The 24,350-nt window shown below is 34.9% G+C and overlaps 1 protein-coding gene across 1 annotated transcript in view; it reads right to left on the bottom strand.

Annotated features, from left to right (window-relative positions):
- Positions 1–656: 656 nt before the first annotated feature.
- Positions 657–24,350, bottom strand: part of MRPS9 (mitochondrial ribosomal protein S9) — a 34,290-nt gene continuing 10,596 nt past the window's right edge. The window contains exons 3-11 of the mRNA XM_074859110.1: positions 19,590–19,652; positions 19,467–19,497; positions 17,149–17,228; positions 10,767–10,846; positions 8,024–8,099; positions 5,195–5,363; positions 3,316–3,424; positions 2,267–2,436; positions 657–860 (exon numbers count right to left, since the gene is read on the bottom strand). Coding sequence (XP_074715211.1) covers positions 769–860; positions 2,267–2,436; positions 3,316–3,424; positions 5,195–5,363; positions 8,024–8,099; positions 10,767–10,846; positions 17,149–17,228; positions 19,467–19,497; positions 19,590–19,652 — 870 coding nt within the window. The 3' untranslated portion in view covers positions 657–768. The remainder of the gene's footprint in view (positions 861–2,266; positions 2,437–3,315; positions 3,425–5,194; positions 5,364–8,023; positions 8,100–10,766; positions 10,847–17,148; positions 17,229–19,466; positions 19,498–19,589; positions 19,653–24,350) is intronic.

The following is a 24,350-nucleotide window of genomic DNA, read 5'->3' as shown; positions in this document are numbered from 1 at the left end:
ATGCTATCTTTGTGCATTAGCCATATTCGGAACACGCTTCCTTGATCAGGCCCCTTGAGATTTAAGGGGTGGAGTATTCTAAAAGATTAACTTCAGCCTAATCCCTCCAGCTCTTTCTGCATTTGGGAGAAGAAAAGAAAAACTGACTCCTCCAGAGGGTGATTCAGAGCAAGTACCTAAATTTAGGTGCTCTGAATCACTCCCTACTTAACCCAGGGAGGCATCCTGGAGACAACTGATTCCACAGGCAGAGGTTATCTTCTGTGACTGTTCCTCTCAACATCCTCTCAATTGTCAGTACCACTCTCACTAGTTTCTCAACTCCACCATAGCTTAGGTGGGAAGTTGTCACTTATCCTCAGACACCTGTGAGGCAGAAAGGGAGGCACGTCAAAGCTGTCCAAATACCTGATTAGGAGCTGCCTAATTCCAGAATTTAGATAGTGAAGTCACTAAACAAACAGACTGATTTTTAGAAGTTATAATCCACCAACAGTTTCATAAATCATTACTGACTTCAGTGGAGCTAAGATGCAAAGCTGGCACTCAAGCTACTGTTTTAGATTCAGCATTTTGGCAAATCACATTGCAATTTTCCTCAATTTTTAATAAATACAAAGTTGTTTGCTGCTTTTTAAACAGAGAAAACATAGTGGTTATAATGGAAAAAGTCTTTATTACTATATATATTTATACAACGGTTTCAAATCATAAACCAGTATCTTTCGAAATTCTGGTAGCGTTCTGTTGTTCTTTAAATACTCAGACTTATCGCTTTTTCCAGGTGAATTTCCGTCTGGCTCCCTCTTGACCAGGCTTTTTTCGTTCCCTCACACGTGGGTCAACTGTTAGTAATCCAGCTACAAAACACAAAAGCACCCATTCACTGTTACCAGTTAATATTACAGACATACTACATGTGTGGCATTCAAGACAGTCAATAACTTTGCATATGAGTTGTAACATCTAGAAGGGTAAGGGTTCAGTATAAAACACACTGAAAGGAATTTCATCAGATCCTCTAATGTTTTAACTTTTCTTTAGTAACTGAACTTTCTTCACATTTTCCTTTATAAAGCACTAAAAAAATCCCATGGTGTTTTATAGCCATACTGCTTAAGCTTTTAAAACAGCAGTCTCCAAACTTCTTTGATCGTGCACTTCTATCAGTGAAATATTTTTGAGCATGCACCCCCAATACATATGTATTTATTCATTTATGAATTATATACACTACTGAAATTCTAAGATTTTTACCTGCACCCCAATGCATCATCTCACACAACACCGTGACACACACCCCCCACTTTGGAGATCACTGCTTTTAAGTACACTTAGCGTTTCCAAAGTATATTTGGCAATGTCCAAAACACGTTCAGAATTATGCTGATCTCATTACAGATATCCAACTCACTACAGTCTCAGTTTACAGGGGTATTCCTAGCAAGTCATACTTGTCAGTACCAAAAAGCTATCAAAGAAACTTGTTGCAAAGATACTAGCATGAAGACAACTTTACTTCCGTGGATGGTAATAACGTGAAAAAAATCATAGCTGTTCTGCCAGTAATACACGCAGGTATTCTCCCTCCTAGTCCAGAAAGAGCAGTTAAAAGCTCACTGTTCATAAGTATGTATTTGCTGAAACAGCATGGCATCTAATCACTGAGAAGCATCAAATACATCAGTTATCCAAATAAGTTTGATCTTATTCTAGGTTAACTTGTAAACTCTAAATAAAGCAAGAGAGGAAGGAAGCTCCTTCAGCCTGGCTAGTTGCATGCAATATGTTTATGCTCATTACCATCCCCTCAAAGCTAACCCTCTAGTGTTTACGTTCAAAAATAAAACTTCTTTAAACATGAGCAAGATGCAACTAACCAAGTAAAACAAAATACAATCTTAGTACCTTACAGCTCACTAATGCCTGATCCAGATTTATTTGTTAGTGAATACACATTCATGTTTTGTGATTCCATGTTGAGGCAATATAAGCTGGTTAATAGACCTAAGAGGTTATGAACAGATGGAAAAATGCTCAAGAAGTCATCCAAAACATACACAAAGGATGCTAGGAAACAAGTGAAAGCAATTTATAAATAAATGCAGATCCCCTTCACACAATATACAAGGTTTCACTGGGATTATTTACTCAAACTTACACTATCTGATCCTTAAATGATCCTTGTATTAATTCCGTTAATTACCAGAAACACATTAAGAAACATTGAAATAATTTCAAGATTTGAGATATTTTCTATTCCTACCTTGCCTCATGAATTCCACCTCCTTTTCTGTCACAAAACTCCTTAAGGCTTTTGCAGAGGCTAAACGTATTGCTCCAGCCTGTGAAGATCTTCCTCCACCAGAGACTGTGCAAACCATATCATGTTTTCCAACTCTGTCAAGAAACTGGAAAGGGAACAACAACTGTTCTCTAAAAATAAAAAAATAATAATAAAAATTAAATATATACATGTATATAAAGTTACATGCTATGCACATTTCTTACCATAGTATATACAAAAACATAGTTAACTTTCAGGCAGAGATCCAGAAAGACATTCAGAAGCTTAATTTCCTACTGATATCGACTATATCAATGGGAGATAAGCAGCTAGGAGCATATTCAAACTGCCAGTGGTAAGTATTTTAAGATCAGTTTTACAAATACTTTTGTTTCACTAATTATGTACAGATGCCAAGATCCATCAGCTCTGGATATGCAAACTGAGCAATCTCTCACTCTATTCTTAAACTCAGAAACCACATTATAAAATAAAAACCACATAATAAAATAAAAACCACATAAGGGATAGAAACCTTCTTATGTTGGCCTTATGAGAAGTCTTCTCTATATCAGACTGCACATCCTCTAAAATCTGAAACTTTACATGAAGTGTCTCACCTTGTTTGCTTCCACTATGTTACTGTATGTCAGAGTAATAACACATGCAAACAATTTGCAAATCTCTCAGAAAACACTTAAAGATACTGTTTATTATTTATTTTTAAAATAAACTGCAAGCCCTTTCTAAGAGGACCAAAATTTGAACTATCCAAATAGCCTGTGCTCTTGATTTCTCAGAAAGGGAGAGATGAGAAACAGAGCAAGGTTCACCTATCAGTTCTTATACTACTGACTCCTGAAAACTAGGAAGAAAAGCAAGACCAATTTTCCTAAAACTTATAGCTATACAGAAACAAGAACCTAGGATCAACTGTGGAACACAGCACCAAAATGTAATTCCATGGCATGACTGTTGCTGGAGTAATTTAAGTACAGGAAGAATACAGCATTTCACAGTGCTCTCACCTGTCCTGCAGCACTGGGAAGTAATGTAAAACATCTATTCCATTCACTGTAATTTTTCCAGTCCCATTGTCATAAACAACCGCAGTAGCTCTTGAGGTTTTTCTTGTACCTTAAATGAATTAAAATCAATCTGTTATTGGTATAGTCTATATTCTACAGAACTTCAAGTGCCCAAGAGGTTAAGCAAATCTCACTTTCATACAGTACCAGCTGTTTCTTTTTGGAGGCTGAGGTAACAACAACAACAAAAAAATTAAGACAAGGAAATAAATACAAACAATGAGTAACTACCTTTCAATATATTTTAATCAATGTTGGGGTGGGGCGAAGTGTGTGTTGGGAGGATGTCAAGGTAACACTCTACCCCCAATAACTTCAGTACGTCAGGACACTTTCTTGACCTGGTGATATCACAGTATATGAAAATTAACAGTTTGTTGAACACCTATGTTTACCATAAGTATAATTTCTAGTAATAAAATACTTTATAAAATCATCCAGAGGTACAGAAGTTTAAGACTATTCACGTGGAAAAGGTTAACACTTTAATTATACTGCTATAAACAAGGCCTATGCATCATTTAGCATAGTTTCCTCAGAAATTACTACTTGCAGTTCTCTAAGTGTATTAGCTTCAAGTTAAACCATGACAAACTCTGTGCTAAAGCCTAAAACCAATCTTCTGTAGCACAAAGGAAGCAGTCATTCTGATAAAAATTATGAAACAAATTACCCATTTTTCTTAATTTAGGGGGGTGATGGGTCACAAACAAGACAGTTCTTGACCTGTGAAAATCTGATGGCTTTTCTTAAATAACATGGGTTGTATGTTTATCAAACTTCAATAACTACTGTTCTTAAAACACTATTGAAAACCAGTGTGGATTAAATCCCAGTTTGGCACTCTCACAGCTCCTTGTTGTCACATCATCTTGAAGCCAACCCAGCTAGAAGAGAGCTCTCTAGCCATTCTGCCCCTCAAATTCTCTGCGACCTTTGTTCTTATTATCATCTGTTGTCTGCTACTTAGGAACACACATCATCTGACAAAGATTCCTCTTAAATATACAGCATAGATATGGAGTGTGTGCATGCACATATGCTTTGTCCAGAAAGTTCAGGCTTTCCTATACATACTGTTGCTACATTATTATGATATGAATGATTCATATCATTCTTCCACTACGTGTCCCATCACTGAAAAAAAAATAAAGCAGCCTGTGTTCTGAAGACAGAGACCTTCATGGCTTTTCTCTAACACCCCCTCTGTCTCAGTACCAATGACATTCCCATCTCTGTCCCATAATGCTAGCTGTGGTTCATCCACTTGTTTAAAAAATTTAGGAATTCCCTCTTTGGCATTTTCCTAGGCTGTTTGTAAATATCCAAATGCCTTGCTATTTATTCTTTGCATCTTCAAAATTCTCCTTCGCTGGACTGCCTACAAAAGTCATGATAAAGGTTACTTAGTGGTCTATGTGTGCCACTTTTATACTAAGCAACAACACTGTTACACCCATGGAATTTTCTGTATCTGTTTGTGCTCCCCCAGTCCCCCTGCCCTTTATGTTCAACAGTCAACCCCCGCCAGTGATGAAAGTCCTTTTGTATCCTACAACACGTAGCACAACAGGGTCCGCTCTACAGACGTACTACTTTATGGAAATACAGATAAAAACTAACTAGACTCTGTGCTAAAAACTTCCACTTTGTTACCAGGCCAAGTCATAACTTAGTATGCCATAACACTATTAACCATTGTATATGCAATGTACACATAAGCATGTAAAATGAATAGTGACACATTCAGCAGTGTCATACATACTAAAGAAAGTAGTGTGAAGAGGAAAAAATTGTGCAACTAACTTGAAATTAGTACCTTCACCGGTGCTGAAGGCCACTCCTCGTTCATCATACTTCAAGGGCTCAGTAACTGCTTTTTCTAACTGCACAGGAACTTCTTTGGTAAACTTTTGGATATACTTCTCCTCGATGTCACCACATGGCAACGTCATCAATTTTTGTAAGAGCTGAATAAATCTTGAATACTGTAGACAACAAGACTTCATTAAAGGATGCAAGTGTAATTGCATTTGCTAAAACTTTCTATTTTTATATAATTGATCTTTCCTACTTCACTTTTATTGATGATTTCTGACAAGATGACACTTTTGCACCTACATGCTGATTTAAGAGCAGCATGCAGATGCATCATTTTCTGTGTGACTAAAGATACCTAGTTCTTTCTTCAGGCAACAATGAAACTTTAATTCAAAGCATAATCAATCCCTTTGTAATACAGCATTATTGCATTAGAATGAAGTTCATCTCACTTTTAAAAAGAAAACATTGGGGGGGGTCTTCATTCTTTTATTATTGTTTTATTAAAATGGCAAAAGGAAATGATTTTCACTTCTTTCAGTAAGTCAGCATGTTCATTGACTTGGAAATAATTTTATTTCACTAAACTGATCCTCTTAAATGATTATATTTCATAATATATACAGGAAATACCTATCTATGTATCTTTGGCTATTCAAGCTGAGTTACTTTAATGTTTATGATTTCCTTCAAAACTGAACAATCAAGCTATTTAAAAATTCAAGAGATACTTGACTTAAAGGGCAACCTCTTGAAATAAATTATCCTCTGCTACTATGAGGTTCTCCCTCCCCCTAACACCCTCCTCCAAAGTTCTTCAACATGTGATTAAAGAGTAAACACCACTGTGTTAACCCATTTGTGCTAAAAGCTGGGATGTCCTGTTACGAAGTCTTACTGTCAGGAGCACTAGACAGCTGGTCACTGGATATAAAGGTATGCTATAATCTAAAATGAATTTTTCATATAGATATCATAACCTCATTTTTGAAGTTTTCTTTACTTACAGACTGTTATTAAAAGTATTTTTTCTTCTCTCTGCTACCACGGTCTTCTGCACAAAAGTAATACTTTTCTTGTAACCTAGCAATAGCCCCTGGAACTCTGACATCACTTATAAAGCTCCTTCTATGTAATGATGCGACACAGACCTGTGGTAAAGCCTTTGTAGAGCAGAAATATAAAAAATACAAACATTTTTAAATTATAGAGGCTAAAGAAAGCTTTGCAGAGTGCAAAGGAAAAAAAAATATTGATAGCTCCAGTTTTGTTTAATAATGCAAACACTGCAGAAAATTTTGTTGCAATGGCAAAATATAAGAACCTGAGCTGGTAAGACTGGTAGCTTATACCGAGACATTTTAAATACATTTAACAATGTTTCTTCCTATAGGCTGAGGCTTTGTGGTTTTACATGTGAGAGGCCAGTATTGTAAAAGGTTTTGGGGTTTGGTTTGGTTTTTTTTAGTATACTGCAGTCTACTTTTACAGAGGTAGAGTGTACAAAAACCAAGCAGTGAAGAACACCAAACTGGTTGTCCAACTAGACCAGTTCCTAGCACTCAGAGGAGGAAAAACAGCCATTCCAAATGCAGGAGCTACTGAAAACACTGAAGTCATAACTGCTTCTACTGTGAGCAAGATAGAGGAAGTCTCCTGGGTATACCAGGATGGAAAATTTGCAACAGTGATTTCTGACTTATGCTTACAGACCACAATCTGCTCAAGACCTTTTCACATCGCCCACAGACAAGGAAGCCATCATATGTTACTGGATTGACAAGTGAGCGAAGGGCACGTTTGCTGCTGCTATGCTATTTTTGCATTGATGTTGTCCACAGGACAGAAGAGATTGAAGAACACTGTTTCTAGCTGAGAAAATACTTGAGATGCTCAGACAAATAGTGTTATACTCTCTGGTACTATCATATTCAAGCTTAAACTTCCAAAAGAAAACTGAAGCTGGACACACAGACTGAATCTGCTGTTACAAAATCTAATGCTATTTAGGGGACCGAAGGAAAAAGCTGAGCGAGAAAAAAGTGTATGACTATCATAATGAATATCCTTATTCCCAGAGATAACGTGCAAAGGACTCCAAATCTAGAGAGTGATACAGTTTGTAGATACTGGGAAAACTGCAAAACCCTCCTCTCTCCCACCATATTCATGTCAAGGAGAATATAACAAGAGCTATCTGCATCAGACCACAGATCTATGTAGCTTTGTATCTTGTTTCTGATATTTGATTCTGTAGCCAATCACTAAGAAAAAGGACTCCTTATTTCTGGGCAGCCTTCTCTGTGATTTTTCTATCATTATCATGTCCTTCTTAAGATTAATGACAAACTCTACGCAGGTTTACTATTACATAAATCATGTTTCCCATCTTGAACATTTACCTTTTCTCTACAGTAAGCAACAGAGGTTCTAGTCCTGTCTGTTTTTCATCCGTAACTCGAACAAATGACTATTTATTTCTATTATAAAGTGTTACTATACTCCATTTGTGACTACATAATTAGATGACAAGGAACAAGTGCTCTAGACCTCACAACATTACCAGGAGAAAAACTAAACTATGTTAGTAACAGTGGAAAACCCTTAATAGTTCTGTACCATGATAGGTAAAAAAAGCAACACAAATCACTGTTCAAGAAATTAATGTGACAGTGCTGTGAGCATATACAGACTTTATGAGAAGGACAAAAATTCTTTTGAAGAGCACCTGCTTCTACATAGTACCTCTTCAGTATCCAAAAATGCACCCATAGTCCATATTTTTAAGACACAAGCCTCCTTAAGATTAGAAAGATTAATTACTTACATCATCATCTGACAGTTTTTCTAACAACATTTCTTCCAATTCAATCTTAGTCAGCCATCTGCTGCCAGCCAGGTTTCTGTTTAAAATATCACATATATTCTCCCTTTAATTAACCATGCAATTAGAGTTACATCACAAAGGACCACACATACAGTCAGTCTTTGTTCAGAAATACATTTTCCATTACAAATGAATACAGATCACATTCTTATAGTAAACATGAGAAGGCCTATGTTGATTTTTAAAGATTTGTCTTTTGAAACGGATGGTAACTTCACATATTGAATTAACCACATGAAAATTATGTCTATCAGTTATGCATTATTCATATTATTGAAGTCCGGGATTGAGCTAGAGTAATACTGTAATAGTAAGTGATCTTCCCCACAACTTAAGGCTTAGTTTTAAGAGGCTGCTGCTAAGAAGAATTTGGTTTACAAGCAGCAAAGAACAAAATCAAAAGCAGAACACTATAATCAAACTCTAAAGTAACAGAATTTTGCCTCTGGTCTTTACTTTTCTGATCAATACAAAAAACTCCACTAGCAGTAAGCATAGTGAAAGCACTAATGCAGCAATGACACACTATTCTACATACTGTGTAATCTTGACTTGCTTAGCACAGAAACTGAACTTATTATAGCAAATGCAGAAATTTTTAAGAAGACAGGCTCATACAGAGTTGCTAACATAAAGAAAAAATAATGCTTGAAATAAATTTTTGTGAAATCTGTATGATATGAAGTGACCAACTAAACAGAATGCTACCATAAATATACATGACAACTTTATCAGGTAAATTTAAGCCAAAGCTGTTACTAGTTTCTTACCTCTTCAAGGTTTTTTAGAAACAATCTTAATGTTTTCAGCAGCATTAAGGAAGATGTGATTCAGAAAAGCACTCCTTCAGAAGGTGATTTTAAGTAGTACTTCTTCTTAAGTATTTATTTTAATGCTTTTCTGAGTCAGGGCATAAGAAACATTTATTTAGAAACAATGCTGCTTTTAACAGTAATTTTAAAAAGCTTCCAATCCTGACAGACTCAAGTATATACTTACATTTACATATTGCTACTTCCAGTGAAGTCAATGAAATTTTTTACATGTGAAAAGCTATAAACTTAAAATAGTTCGAGATCAGATCCCAACCCTACAGGTAACATTACAGAATGCATCCACAATGTATTATTTTCTGGGAAAAGAAAAAAAAAATCAGCCATTCCCACCCACCCTCTACCTACACTTCAGAGATAAATTACCCAGGCTAATCTCAGAGGAAGTACCATATCCAGGGTGGAAAATAAGTCTCAAAAATCCTTTAAATTCCCTGAGCTTTTACAAACCTAACAGGGAAAAAACCTTTCAACTCTGACTAGCTTTAGGTCATTTTTCACATCAGTAAATCCACTGGTTGAAGTCTGTAAGAAGTCAGGTTATTTTTCAGCAGCATACACAGAGAAACTAAATTCATTTGTTCTCTTGTCTGCTCAGAAGCTAACATGAATCTACGATAAAACATTCCGTGGGTCACAGGACACTATTTATATCATGAAGAAACATGAACTTGTGTTATTTAAGAAACTGAAATAATCTCAACAAATTAATCCTTTCTCTTCCTAACATAAATAAAAAATGGCCAAAATTAAGAAATGACAAACCAACATGATTGTGCAACTGGATAAGCACATAAATCTGGCTAGAAAATACACAGCAAGAACAAAGATAGCAACAACTTGGACAGTGAAAAAGTAACTATATAGAAAAGCAGTAAATGCCAAAATCAAAACTTCCTAGCTGTATTCATTTCTTTTAAAATTTGCTTAATTTAATATTTTAATATCTCATAAAATCCTTGCAAAAAACCTCAAAATAGAAAAATCAATAAAACAGCCTAAGAGAAGCCAACAGTTCCTAAAGCATACACCCATCTCAAAGACAACCCTGACAATATGCACTAAGAAACTAACTCTAGCATCTCCCATAGCTTCTTCTGGTTGACATGTATCTTTCCTGTCCAGTGGCTGCTAACTAGCTGAAGTTTGCTGTGCGTACCAGAGAAGTTAAAGAGGAAAAAGAGCTAAATTCAACCACTAATAATGGTGATATTCAAACAAATCAAGCCAAATAAACTTTTCTAAAATTACTATAGTTTTTGATGATTTAGCTGTTCAAAGACATCAGAAAAAAAATAGTGAAATTAAGTATTTTCATGCTTTGTAAGTTAAATACTGGGAAGCAAAAATATTCAAGAACTGTAATGAAAGACTATTAAAGAGCTCAGCTTTAGGCCTTAGGATTTTTCCAACAGATAAGCAACTTATTTGGTATTTTAAAGGCCTTGTTTTCTTATAGAGAGTTTACCTCCTTTTTCAAAACCTTTAATAAAGAAACAATTTAAGAAAACTTCATACACAGAAACATAGAATCCTGGATATTCTTTACTTATTTTAAAATCACACTTTAGAACTTTCATAACAGGAGAGAATATTGAAAAGAGCAGGGAGAGATTGAAGAGCAAGAGAAACAGGTGGGGGTTCCCTATTTGACAGAAAGAAGCGAGCACTCCACATAAATGTATCACAGGTAAGACTTTTCAACCTGAAATCACCACACAAATATTAGACAAGGAAGAGGGTAAAGGTCTGAAAACATGTGGAATAAAAGGCAGGTAGGGTGGCGAACTACAAGTGCCAAAACAACATACTGAAACTAGTATCAATACTAATTCTAACTAGAAGCTTACCTTTTTTCCTTCTGAGGAAGGTCTTGAGCTGTCAGTTGGTCTTGATATTTCTGAGCATTCAGCAATTTTTCATATGTTTCCTAAAATGTATACGGAAAAAGTATTTAAATGCATTTTTCCATTTAATATTTAAATTTCATTATTTAAAACACGTATCTGGTTTTACTCTCCTAACACTTAAAATGCAGAGGTCAGAAAACAGAGCTCTGACAATTAAAAAAACCCCAAACTATAGCAAGTTAAATTAAAACAACAAACATTTAGACAGCATATGTAATATTTCCATATGCAGTTCAAAGTAATTAATTTTGAATTCTACTATTTTTCTTCAGTGTTTGTTGCCTTCTTACATATGCTTGTAAAAAAAATTCTCACCTGGATACAGAAAGGCAAGTATATTTGTATAATGGATGTAACTCTAAAACATACTGCACAAATTTCATCAGTGTATCCACGTTTTAGTTTGAATTCCTTAAAATACTGACAAGGTTTAAGATTGTTAATAATTTCATTTAGTTAGATTTTTGTACATTTAGAGTGTCAGCTTCACTGGTGGGCTGTATCAGACAGAACTCCCTCTTATCCAGGCATGTCTGTAGGGACACACCAAGTCGTACATTTACCAAAATCAGAATTTCTGTTCTTTCAAACATTAGATATATTTACTCTAAATTTTCAGCATTTTTTAAAAAACTTTTTCTCAAAATTCTTAGCTAGGATATTATTTTCAAATAATGATGTGACAGTGATTTGCCACTTCAGAAAAACAAAAGGAAAAGATAGTCCAAAAAGTCACACTAAAAATATTACAGAAGAAACATGCTTTTAATAAAGTATTTTCAGGGTTTTTTCAGTTCAGAAACTTTCAGAGACTATTTGGTTCTAAAATATAACATCTAATACTCTGAATTGTAACAGTGATTCAGATCACAAATTAAATAGGAGTATTTGCAAAAATAATTATAAATGATATTGAAACAAAACAGGGTTATTGTATTACAACAAAGTACTTATATGCCATATAATTTACCTCCATTAACAAGTGAAAATGGAAAGCTTATAATCACTGTCATATACTTTATTAATATAATGAGTTTTAGTAAATACTAGAGAGAAACTACAGTGTAAAAATTAGCGGGCACAAGGAACAATGGTTGGTTGGGTTTTTTTCTTTGTATTACAAAAACAGTAAAAGAAGAAATGTGAGACAGCTCTGTATTGTCAGAAATTAACCAATGAAATACTAGTTCTTAATACTGGGATTTGTAACACAATGCAGTGAGATTTCTGCAACAGTTTACATTTAAAAAGAAAAACCAAAGACAAAACTCCCTTGCTTAGTTATAAACACCTTCTGTTCAAGCTGATTTATCCACGAATATAAAAATACACCTGCACATATAGAATAAAAATACTTGTACCTGAAGTGTATGAACTAAGAACAGATTGCTACCTGAGCTGCACTCAAAGCTTTAAAAGAGGGACAATTCACCGAAGTCTTTGATGCAGGTCACTGGTGACATTTTTAACAGCACAGTGGAACAAAAGTATTTTTGGAATAACCCCACACTATAAAATCCTGAAAAACAAAATTGTCCACTTTTCTTTGAGACAGCATAAGAACTCATATATTATAGCAGTATACCTCTCAGAAATCCTTTATTTTTGATAGAGATAAGTGCATCAGATAGGAACTAGGAAAACTGTTCAACTTAAAAAAAGTCTATCTTCAAACACAGGAAACATCATATAAAAAAAGCACAATAAATCATATTTTGAACTATTTCCAAACCTTACCAATATATCTGTAGATCTCTAAGATAACAAGATATCGTAGCACTGCTCTGGGCAAGATTCATGTCACATCACACTAATAATCTTCACAGCTCCATTCAGAACTGACTATTAGGCTGCAGAAGTTATTGACTATACATTAAAAGCACAAACATGGTTTGGGTTAGAGGGCATGAGGTGTGCCTGACACCAAGCAATTTTTAGCCATCTATACTTGGATATGAGAAAGAATCAGTATGGAAGCTTCTGCTCTGGACCACAGAGGGAGAGAAGAGAAGGGGAAGGAGGGCTGTGGCTGCCCCTCAGCTATCCGGGGAGAGCTCAGCTTGAACACGCTTCACAGTTCCTGTGAGCTCCAGGAGTTTCTGCATTTGGAAAAAGTCAAACCAGGCATGAAGAAGGTATTCTGGCATTAGATGATCAGAAGAGATACTGGGTTACTAGGTCTTATAAATGTATTAGGAGGTTTTTCACTTCACTGCTAGCCTCTTGGCTTACCTCTTGCCTTCGTAAGGCAGAGTGTGTCACCTCCCTACCTGGCAAAAGCAGTCTCCAGTCTGCCGCCTCAGAAATACCCATCATCTTCATTACACTCTAGCATATACATTTATGTATTGGAGTGGTCAGCAAAAAATACATGAACCAGGAGCTCAACAAAAACACAACTGTATCACAGCTTTTTAAAAAAGGGCAGCAGGAGGGAATCACAGCTGTTACCTTAGGACAGACTGGAGTCAGATTGCTTCTTAACAGCAACTCAAGTATTTTCAGGTAAGATGACACAAGTTAAAGGAAAACTTAAGGACTTTGTCATCATATTCAGAAACTAATGATAAACACATGCAAATAAAATGAGATATGGGTTCTCACCCACTAGCTTTTAAGCCTCAGAAATTCATTGTTACAACAGAGAAAGCTTTACAATATCTGAACAGTAAGATTTTCCTGCCTCCCTAGGTATTCCCAAAGAACACTGGCACTCCACAGCCTAAGTTATAGGAATGTGCACTTCTAAGAATTAAAATGATCTCTTCAAACTGTTTTGGTTAAATGATAGCAATGATGTCCATTCATACAAAGAACCCTTTACACCACACGTGAAGTCAAATGACCGTAAAAAGTAGTATTTTAGAATACTTCCAAGTGTAAAAGAAACACTAAATACAATTTCCTGCATATTTCTGGCAACTAAAGTGGACTTGTATCTCTTACAAAATAAAATTTTGGTCCGAAGTATTAAAAAAAATTAATGCATGTATTTAATCTCTGTATAGAGCTGAAGTCAACAGACTAAAAGAACCACTCACGCGTGAAGTAAAGTATGTGGATGAGCCTTTGCAAAATCAGGAATCACATGTAATGCCCAATAATTTATCTGACAAATCTTCACTCCCCAACAGTTAGAGAAAGCTTCTGAAGACACACTTGCTTTTTCAAAGCTGGCAGGTGAAGATTTTACTAATCACTTCAGGATTCAATAGTCCAATTCATGAATGTACACATCTGTGTGCCTTGTAAACTCAGCTATTACACAATCAAAATAGCTGATTTTACAAGATTGGCTATGTACTGAAACGCTTCCATTTCTAATAGAGAGATCAAATTTCGGATCTCTACAAAGATTCTCTCTTTTAAAATGAAAAAATAATATTCTTATTCAACCCTACATAAAAAATTTAGGGAAGAAATTAGCAAATGGAACCCTAGGAGGAGAGATTTTTATGGGAAAAAATATTTTAACATTTTGGTTAAAATATGCTGCAGAGCCCACATTTTACATCACAGTTTGCATTTTTCTTTGCTTATGTGGTCTTGACTTCAGCATATACTTTGAGGGTTTTTAGGTTTTGTTTTTGTAAGAGTTAAAATGCTTTGTTGTTAGACTATTACCTCTGAACTATAACCTCTGGTATTTCTAAAAAAGTACAAGAACAATTACTTAAAATTACTATTTTGCTAGACAGAATGGTATGAAAAGACCATTTTGTCTTGTTCTGCACATTACAAAATATACTACTCTGAAAAACTTTTAAGTTAAATTCTGATCAAATATACTATCAAACATTTGCGAAATAGTGTTTCATGCAATAAACATTCTTTTGTGTATCAGAAGAAAAATAAATTGTCCTTTTCCCTACAGCTAAACTTTATTCAACAGGCAGAACAAAAGACAACAATGGAGTATAAAACAAATATCCTTTATAAAAGTTCATTTAATATTCAAGTCATAACATATATATTGGCAGTTATAATACATGCAAATATACACAGTTTATTTTTAGTAAGGATAATATTATCTATTAACGTTAACTAAAATAATGCTGTTACCAGTTACGTTACTAGCAATTAATAAAATTCAAGTTCCACATGAGTCTATGCACTACTTAATGGCATACAAGTTTAAGCTAAATACTTATGTTTATCCAATTTATTAGACTTAAGGTAGCAATTTAAAGGACATCCTCAAATGGGATTGATTACTTACACTAGACTGTATTAACATACAGCCCTTTCTTTTTCCCTAGCCAAATTAATTAGCTTTGAGACTTAAAAAATACATTTTTTTAAATACACATTAGTCTAATAAGAGGTTAAAACAATGTTGAGAATTTCATGCAGATTTCAGCTTTCATTTGCCTGAGTAAAAAAACCGCTGTGAAACCTCACATAACAGATTTAGGTTTATAGAAGCTTATTTAATGAAAATATTCATAAACAGTTGAAGAACACTCAAGTATCCTATACTAATGAAAAATGTATTTGTCAAACCGATTTGTTTGAAGGTGGTTGCCACACTGTTAGAAACAAGATGCACACTATTCTTTTAGAGATTTCCAAGGCAAGCTTGCATACCCTTTCTAACTGCTAGAATGAGCTAAAAATAAACTTGTGCTCCTTGTAAAATTTGTAATTTCTTCATTATGATGGAATGCAACAAAACATCTTGCCCTTGGGTTGCTCTGTTTCAGCCAAAACAAATGCAAATGGCTTGTCAGATGACAGCTGTTTGATAAGGCTCCTCTACAAGACCTGCATGCTTTACTTTTTTCCGTGAAACTTGGGATGAAAGGCAGAAGGCAGGAAGAGAATTAATGTAGCATACAGTCTAAAGGCAATGCTACAACCGTGATTAAGTAGAAAAGTTAAAAGGCACAGATTTTCCACAGCCTCGCTGCGTGCAACCCATCCGTGTAACAAGTTGACAGGCCTAGCGCGTCAGCTCCATCATCCTCTCCGACAGCTAAAACGCAGCATTGCATCCCTTTTCAGAGAAAATTTGCGTCTGCACCATGAAGCGTTGTACATTATTTCTTAGCACTGCAGGGGGCTCAAGTCCATATGGAACCTTCACAAATATTACCACAGATCAAACCAGCGGCGTTTCGAGGCAGATTTGACATACCTATTTAAATGAACAGCAGGGGTCCTCGGGCTGCCTCAGGCTGTGCAGGAGAAAACCTCTGTGGAAAGCCTATGCTGCAGCTCCATTACTCAGCAAAGACACACTCTACATTTATCATTCATTTCATTTCTGCCAGGGCAAGAAGCTCATTTGCCCAAGGTCAACAACAAAAAAAAGAGGGGGGGCTGTTTTTTATTCTCCCAAAGAAATAAATGTACCTGACAAGTGGGGACTTTGTCCTTCGGGTACGCAGAACACAAATAAATATGAGATAATTCTAATAAAAACAGTACACTCAGTAAAGCTGTGCACAGAATTTGATAGCATAAATATTTTTTTTTTTGACAGCAGACTAACAATAGAACTAACTTTTTAAGACTATCTAATGAGGAAACAGAATCTGACATGATTGTCCAAGCAAATATTTCTGCATACATTATTAATGCTTTTGTCTTCTATGAGTACACATAAGAAACATGCACATCTTTCTATAAACTCTTCTGAAGAGGCAGATAATGCTTGTGCCATTGATTGTCATAGATATGAAATGTGTATTCACAATCCATGTTAAGACTCAGGGTCTAGTGATGTTCTATTAGATACAGCTTTTTTCATGAAGGTAAACAGATGCAGATCCTTTACTCCTGGAACCATACTAATCAGAAAAAGCCTTAAGTTTGCATGAATGGAACAGTCTTAGAAAAATCAATTAAGTAGTTTAAATGCAAATTTTCTTCACACTAAATGTCAGCACAAATAACATTTCCTATAGCTTTGCCCTTCAAGGGAAAAAAAGCCCTATTTTTTTACTCTACAGTGAATTTTCCTAGAAGAAACCGTTTTTGTTGTACATGCATTCTCCACTACTAACCTTATGCTACTAACCAGATACAGCCTACAAGAAAGTGTTCAGACTATTCCAACCTAGTCCATAGCCAACATTGTAAAATAAACGAAAAATTAAAACAAGAAATATTATGTAGTCTGTTCTCTTAAATATAACATAAAAATGCCCCTAATAATGGATATTTTGAGAAAAATATACACTGCATTTAGCTTCAGTGGTGATATTACGTCCTACTGTGAAAACATGAGTAAACTCAGGAGCTCCTGATACACATCTCTAGAACAACATGTACTTGACTGGGAGCTAATATTATTTATTACAGGTTATAACATACTTACATGCATTAATGAATAATATGACTGCTTGCCAGTATAAAAAAGAAAGTGAAATGGTCGGCCGTCTTCTCCCCACTGGATTTCTAAAGGAAAGCAAGATTAGACAAGAAAGCAATATACACTCACTAAAAAAAAAATCCCTGGTATTTCGTTGCAGTTATAAACCTCTTTCATAACACTGATTACCTTTTTAAATATCAAAGAACAAGGACATTTTACAGGTGTTCAACCTGTCTGGAAATCTAATGACCTAGACTACCTTGTTAAAAACCAATTTCTATCTGCAATTATAACCAAATATTTAATATAGTATCTCTAAATATTGTTTAACATGAGAGAATCCCTCATGGACATCTTAAATAAACTTTCAAAGTCTGTATAGTTGGTATTACAGATAGAAGTATCCAATTTAGAATAAGCAGCAGCACAAATTAAGAGACAACTGAAATCTACATAATTATTGTGAAAGATTAAAGATTAGCAGTTCTGGAAAACAGTCCTTTAAACCCAGAGTAAATTTGGTATTAGTATAATACATCTAAATTAAGACAATTGTCTTTTGCAGGTAACAACTATATTCAGATCTTGGGTGATTTTAGGACTTGTTCATGTCAATAGGTTGGGGATATTTAAATACAAAAACCTATGCTATAGTTTAGATAATTAGTTCAGCAAGAAAACACATGTTGCATACAACTCAGCACATCCAGTTTATTTTATTTATTAAAATAATGTTACTTAAGGACAAATACATTTCAACTTCAGAAAAAAAATTCAAACAAATATAATATGACAAAGATCTTTTCCAAATAAAGTGACAAAAATAAAAACCTGAGAGCTTTTTAAATTGAACTGTAGAGAAATTCCCACCCATTTTATCCAGTGATGTTCAAATGAAGCTATCTATAAGCTACAAAGACTCCAAGAACCTGTCTGATAAGCACGGTATGTTATAAGACATAATACAGCAGAAGTTGAATGTAAAGATGCAAAACTTACTAGAACAGAAGGAATATACCAGGGGCTTTTACCCACACATATTACTAGTGGAATGTGTGAATTTCCATGTATGCAGCTGTGAAAGCATATTTTGGTGAAATTACTGTTCAGGGAACATTCTGAAGTATAAATTTACTTTTTTGTACTTCAAAGTTATCAAAGGCATAATGCATAGACAAGACAAAGCTGCCTTAAAATAGATACTTATTGAAAGTGTAATTTTTAGATGCAAATACAAAGGTATACATTTATACTAATTAGTTCTTACACTCCTCAGGACACAGCTAGCATTTCAAAGAATTCTTTAGTCCTGAAAGCATATAGAATAGTAGCTTAGTTCTGCCATAACACACCACTTGGTTTTAAAATTACATAATTTTAACTCTTATCCTTTCTACTTCGCAATACTGCCGTTAGAAAGTAACGCATGATCCATCTAAAAGCTGAAATTCCAAAATTTCAGATAGTTTAGACAGCTTTCGAAAAGACACAAAAAGCCCCCAGAACATCAAGTATCAATTAATTCTAGGAACAGGAAAAGAGAGCAGAAAATTATGTGATTTTGCTGATAATCAGAAGTGTCCATCCGGAACCTGAGAGCTCAGTACATGTGGAGTTTCACACCGATGCTACTAGTTGACACTAAGTGTGAGACAAAAGTGGACAGCAGGTTTTGACATATCTTTTAAATATTCTATGTAAAATTAATTTGGCAATTTCAGTGAAGTTCTCACTGACCAACATACTGGCATATCACTTGACTTGCCACTTCATATAGTGTCTCAGGAGCAAGACCAAAGACAGTATGGATGTAAGTGCAGAATTAGGACTTTCTGGTCAAAACAGACATGATCAGGAGTTTTCACTCTCCCTATTCTTTCAACTGGCAATTTCAAAGCTGTAATTTCTAAGCTTTTAGAGCAATGAAGTTATCAGGAAAACTTTTGGTTTAAAAATAGTATTAATGAATATTTTATGGCTGTGATAGACAGCTCTGACAAAAAAGCTACTGAATTCAACAGAAGGTTTTCCCATGACTTCAGCAGATTCTGCACGTCATCCTACCTATTGTTTATTTTTAAACAGTTAAAAACATTTATCTATAGTCAGTTAACAAGATGTCTGTAAAGACCACTAGTATTCCAGAATTCAGCAGTATTTTTTGTCCTAAAAACTAGGATACAAGATCAGGTTTTCCTGCTCATGTCTTAGCGGTTATTAGGAACATGGGAAAAAAAGTAAATCTGTGAAAATAAGGAATTCTACATATGCAAAAATTCTAATACTTAGAAATAATTGAAAAAATATCTATGAACACTTACTCCTCTGCTCTGGAAAAATTGCAGTAGGATGCTGTAAATAAACAAACAAATATCAGCAAAAGGAAAAAGTTACTTAAAATACCATGCTACAGTTATTCAGAAATGCAACCAAAAAAATCCTACCTTCATCATGGGCCTGGCTTGTCGGTCAAATAAGCCAGAAGGAAAGAGATAGGCAATAGCTCTCTGCAAGCAAAAAGATAGATCTTATATGTAATTTTTTTCCACAGAAGCATCATCAAAACATTTCTTAGGTACTTTCTGTTGAGAAAAACAGTGTAACTTTTGTACAGTAGGCAACCAAATCAGTGAGAAACAGTGCCGCATATGTGCTGTGCTGAAAAGCAGATCATTTCCTCAGGAACCCTCAGGAAAAAGAAAACCTCATTCTGAAAGCTATACTCTACTACACCAGAATGAGTGAACTTTCTTCTGCAAAGTTTAGTTTTTATCATGTGCATTTATCATCATTTACTATAACTACTCAAGTGCAAAGACCATCTCTACACACAGTGATTCTCCTCTAAAATTTCAAGTGCTGTGGCTTCTAGAGGAAATCACAACATTTAATTTAAACTTTCTGAAAATATCAGTACTTGTTAACAGTGCCTACTGACAGACCAAGCATGGCAATTTTATTTAAAGCAACTGGACGAAGTTTTACACATTTAGAATCCCAGTTTCTACAGACATAGCTTCCTCAAGTCTAGAAGCAATGTTTGTTGTGGCAGCAGAAGATACTTTACATAGCCTAAATAAGCATTTCATTGATCACTGCATTTGGAAACAACTGTGAATCACTACAATCTTTGCTGAACATGAACTAATTGCTCAGAGAAGAAAGACTCTTAAATACCATCTTTCTTGTCCTTAGATACCTAAGGGTTTACTAAAGCAATTTAGAAAAACGTGTAACAATCATTACACATCCATCCTTTACCACTGTTTTGACTAAGTACAAGGTACATCATTTGCTTTTACTTAACCAATATCTACCACTATTCATGGGATGTATAAAGTTAGTATTATTTGCCTCCAACAAATATGTAGGTATACCAATATTCCAAACCATTCTGGCAATATGTAAGGCAAAGCACCTTACAAGGTTAAGCTCAATGACGTGCATTTCTGTTCAACAGCATCTTACTCTCCCTCTTCAATGTAGCTAAAATATAATTTAATAAAACAAAAAGATTCATTTATGAGAGCTGTTTATTTCCATTTGTTTTTAAAAACAAAACAGAGAAACCTAGCCGCAGATGTAGGGGTCTGGCAAGTGTAGCCATCTTCAGGCAGTGGGTAGTAGAGCTTAAGACAGAAATTTTGTGCTTGTACAGTAACATGGACTAACTGAATAAACCCCTCTGGCAGTGGTCTCGTTTATATTTCCATTAAACAGTATGGAAAAGTAGAATTACAATAAAAATCAGAGTTTAAAATCTTCTCTTAGGAAGAATGACTCTTTGTTGGTTAGGCTACCTTAGGGCCAATATTTACTGATATTTTTTTCCACGGATATGGAGCGGTTTGTCAGTGCTTCAACCGATTTAATATGCATAGAGTGTAAAAAGACCTAACCTATTACTTTCATTAATCCCCTACTGGCATTCTGAACAGAAATTTTGAGAATTCTGAAGCAAACAAAAGGCTTAACTTGATTTTATGAAATGGTAATTTTGTTTCTCTTAGTGACTACTGTATTCCCATTTGTTAGTCAATGGGCATTTTATGCATACACACAGTAGGTGAACACCTATTTATGAACAAATGGGGATTAATTATGATGACAATAGAAATCTGCTGTGAGCCAAATGATGTTAAACAAACACCTTATATAAGATATTAAAAGAATTTATTACAGGATACCAAGACTGACTGTGCGTGTACTTAAGACACAGCCTTTATAGAAGCATTTCCGGAATCTCAGTCAAAACAGTTACTGTAACTATGACAACTTAATAAATGCCAAATATAACAATTTAACATTTATAATGAAGAGAGCAGCTGCCATCTGAAACCTTCTACTTCTAGAAAGTTTATTTTATATCACCTGAGTGTATACTCATGTCTTTCAGGCTAAAACATAAACAAACCCTGCATTAAGAAATCCTTACATCTACTTTCAGCTCTCCACGCAACAACTAGCCAAAGAATAACAGTTCACTTTATAAATTTGCTTTTTTGTTGTTCCAAAGTAGAAAGAAATAGAGTCTTCCAGCCTTCTCCCTTTTTATGGAAATGTAATCAAGGATGGGGTATTTATCTTTACATCCCATTAGGAACTATCCTGGGATGCAACACTCAGTTCTACTTTATTCAGAAGTTGTTTCTTAATTTTAAATAGCTGTGTCCTCAGACTGTACTTTTAGCAACTATAGACCAAGTCAGTCTGCCTCTTGGAAACTTCATTTATAGAAGTTAATTTTGTCTATGCAAATATTTCAGTTTTGTAGAAAAGGAGTATTTCAGAAAAACTGTAATTCAACACTCATGTGTACTAGCAATTAAGTAAGATGGTGGATCAACCTTACAAATGACATCAGAATCAGTGTCTCCAAACTACAGCTGGAGCACATAAATAACCATGAAATATTTTCCTGAAATTTTTTGACAATGTCTTCAGATTTGGAACACAGGCTTCCTTTCAGGAATCTCCATGTCTCAAGTCAAAATTCTGTACAGAATTAACTGCATGTTCTGCATTTTCCTGAACATACAAAAAGCAGGTGAACATCCCTCTTAAAACTTTATAATCAAGGTTTAAATGCTAGGAGTAAAGTTCCCAAGAAACTTTTTAGATTTAACTGCAGTTTTCCATTCCAGGAGTGGTTTTCAGCTTAACCATCATGGTCCATATCCTTCTTCTAGTGCTTAATTTGGCTTGAACTCTAGATGAGAAAGAAAATGTTGTTCTGAATATGACCAAGAACTACTTTCTTCAGGCCATCATTTCAGCTATACAAGTTTCATTCATCCCACTCTAGCTTCCACAGGTTCTCGGCTGCTATTTCACAATTCTATTTGTGAAATCACACTGTTGCCATTGTCTTTGGAAATAAAACACAACTTTTTAAAAAAGAAACATCCATAATTATTTTCAGCAGAAACACGATTAAAAAATCCTGGTACCTAGTAACACAATGGTATTTCCAAAAATAATTACATAAACTACTGAAAAAAAGTGGAATGGGTACAGCCTGCTTCTGCTATGAGTTACTAAAAAAAAAATTTTAGACATTTCCTTTTGGAATTTGGAACTGTTTGTTTTTAAAGTCTACTGTTGATCTACACGGGAAAAAAAATAGTCACACCTTTAAAAATAGTGGATCATAATGAATACATGTTAGTAACACGATGGTTTACATCAGGCATTTCTTAAACTGCACTGGTAAACTCAGCATTCCTGTAACAAACTAAAAGGAATCCTGTTCTATCATCACTTGTTGAGGGACCAGATGATTCAATATACTGCCCACAGGACTACAATGTCTTTCACTTGCAGCTATAAATTTGAATTCAAGCCAGTTGTAATAATGAGAACAAGCTTCCATCCCTATTAAAAAAAATCCTATCTGGCAGTCCTTCAAACATGCAAACCAATTCATTAAATAATCTGTCCAGCACTGCACAAGGCATGTTGTGCAAATTCAGTATACCTGCCACACCCTTATCAGCCCTCTTCATTGTGCATGTTGCACATGCTGACTTCTGATCCTCCTTCCCTTCCTATCTATCTGCAAGCCAAGAAGTTTTTTGTTCACTCACTTTCTCAGACACCAGAGCCTAACTCCGAATCAAACAAGCTCAGCTGGGTTACTGTAAGGGTTACTTTTTTTTTTGTCTTGACAAATTAAGAATTCAATACTTCAAATAGAGTTGACTGAGTCATATTGGGATAGGGGAAAGACACTGAGACAGTTCAGTCCTGAAATAAGCCACCATAAGGAGGAGAGGTTTGGCAGAGCAAATTGATCTTGCCCAAGTGTCTTCCCACACTTTTTTTTGAATCTACAGCTCAAACACAAAACATTCCACTAATTTTCATTGCTCGAATCATACCCAAAGATAGTTATCCAAGTAACATCCAGTGAGGAAAGGTATTTTGTAGAAAACAAAGAAGAAAAAAAAAAAATCAAAAAACCTCCACGCTGGGGTTCCCTTGCAGGAGCATCCTTTTTGGCAGAGGGCTCAAGAATCCAGCTCATTCCTTTTTAAATATACACGAAACTTTAGTCATCAAAACACTGAGAAGTGACACTTTATGCCATAACGTTTTAATAAAACGCCTGAGCAATAGCTGTTTCAGCTTCTTCTGCTCCTCAACTTGATCACACAAGAGCCACTTCCCTTCCTAAACCTTGCCTCTTGAATCACATTATTTAGCCACTGTAATTCAGCAGAAATGTTTGCTGGAACAGCTGTTTTTCCTTCTAACCACACTAGCAGCATTCTTTAAAAGTTTTCAACATCCAAAATCCAGAATATCTGGGGTAGCACCAGGAACGAATGAAACAAAAATGGGATGGAAAATGTTAAATCGTTTTTTTATTTAACAAGACAGAAAAGGTTAATACCAAAAAAAACGTGACACATATAAGTTTATCTTCTAAAACAATATGCTCCTCTAACAACTAGCTATTAAAATTTATTGAAATCACCCCAATCACTTGCCACAGTTTATCTAAAGCTTGGGCAGAAAGAAATTTAAAGTTCACAGTGACACAACATTTTAACGCCATCACATGAAGAAAAAAAACCACTAACCCACTAGCATTACACCAAAAAAACACCTTCTTTTAATATACTTTTGTTATACTAACTAATCATTTTCAAAACAAAAATTTAAAAAAAAAATACAGTAGTCATCAGTTCAGATGGACTTTG

This window comes from Strix uralensis, chromosome 2 (assembly GCF_047716275.1).
Source record: "Strix uralensis isolate ZFMK-TIS-50842 chromosome 2, bStrUra1, whole genome shotgun sequence".
NCBI classification, from domain to species: domain Eukaryota; kingdom Metazoa; phylum Chordata; class Aves; order Strigiformes; family Strigidae; genus Strix; species Strix uralensis.
This window is presented reverse-complemented; position numbering and strand designations above follow the sequence as displayed.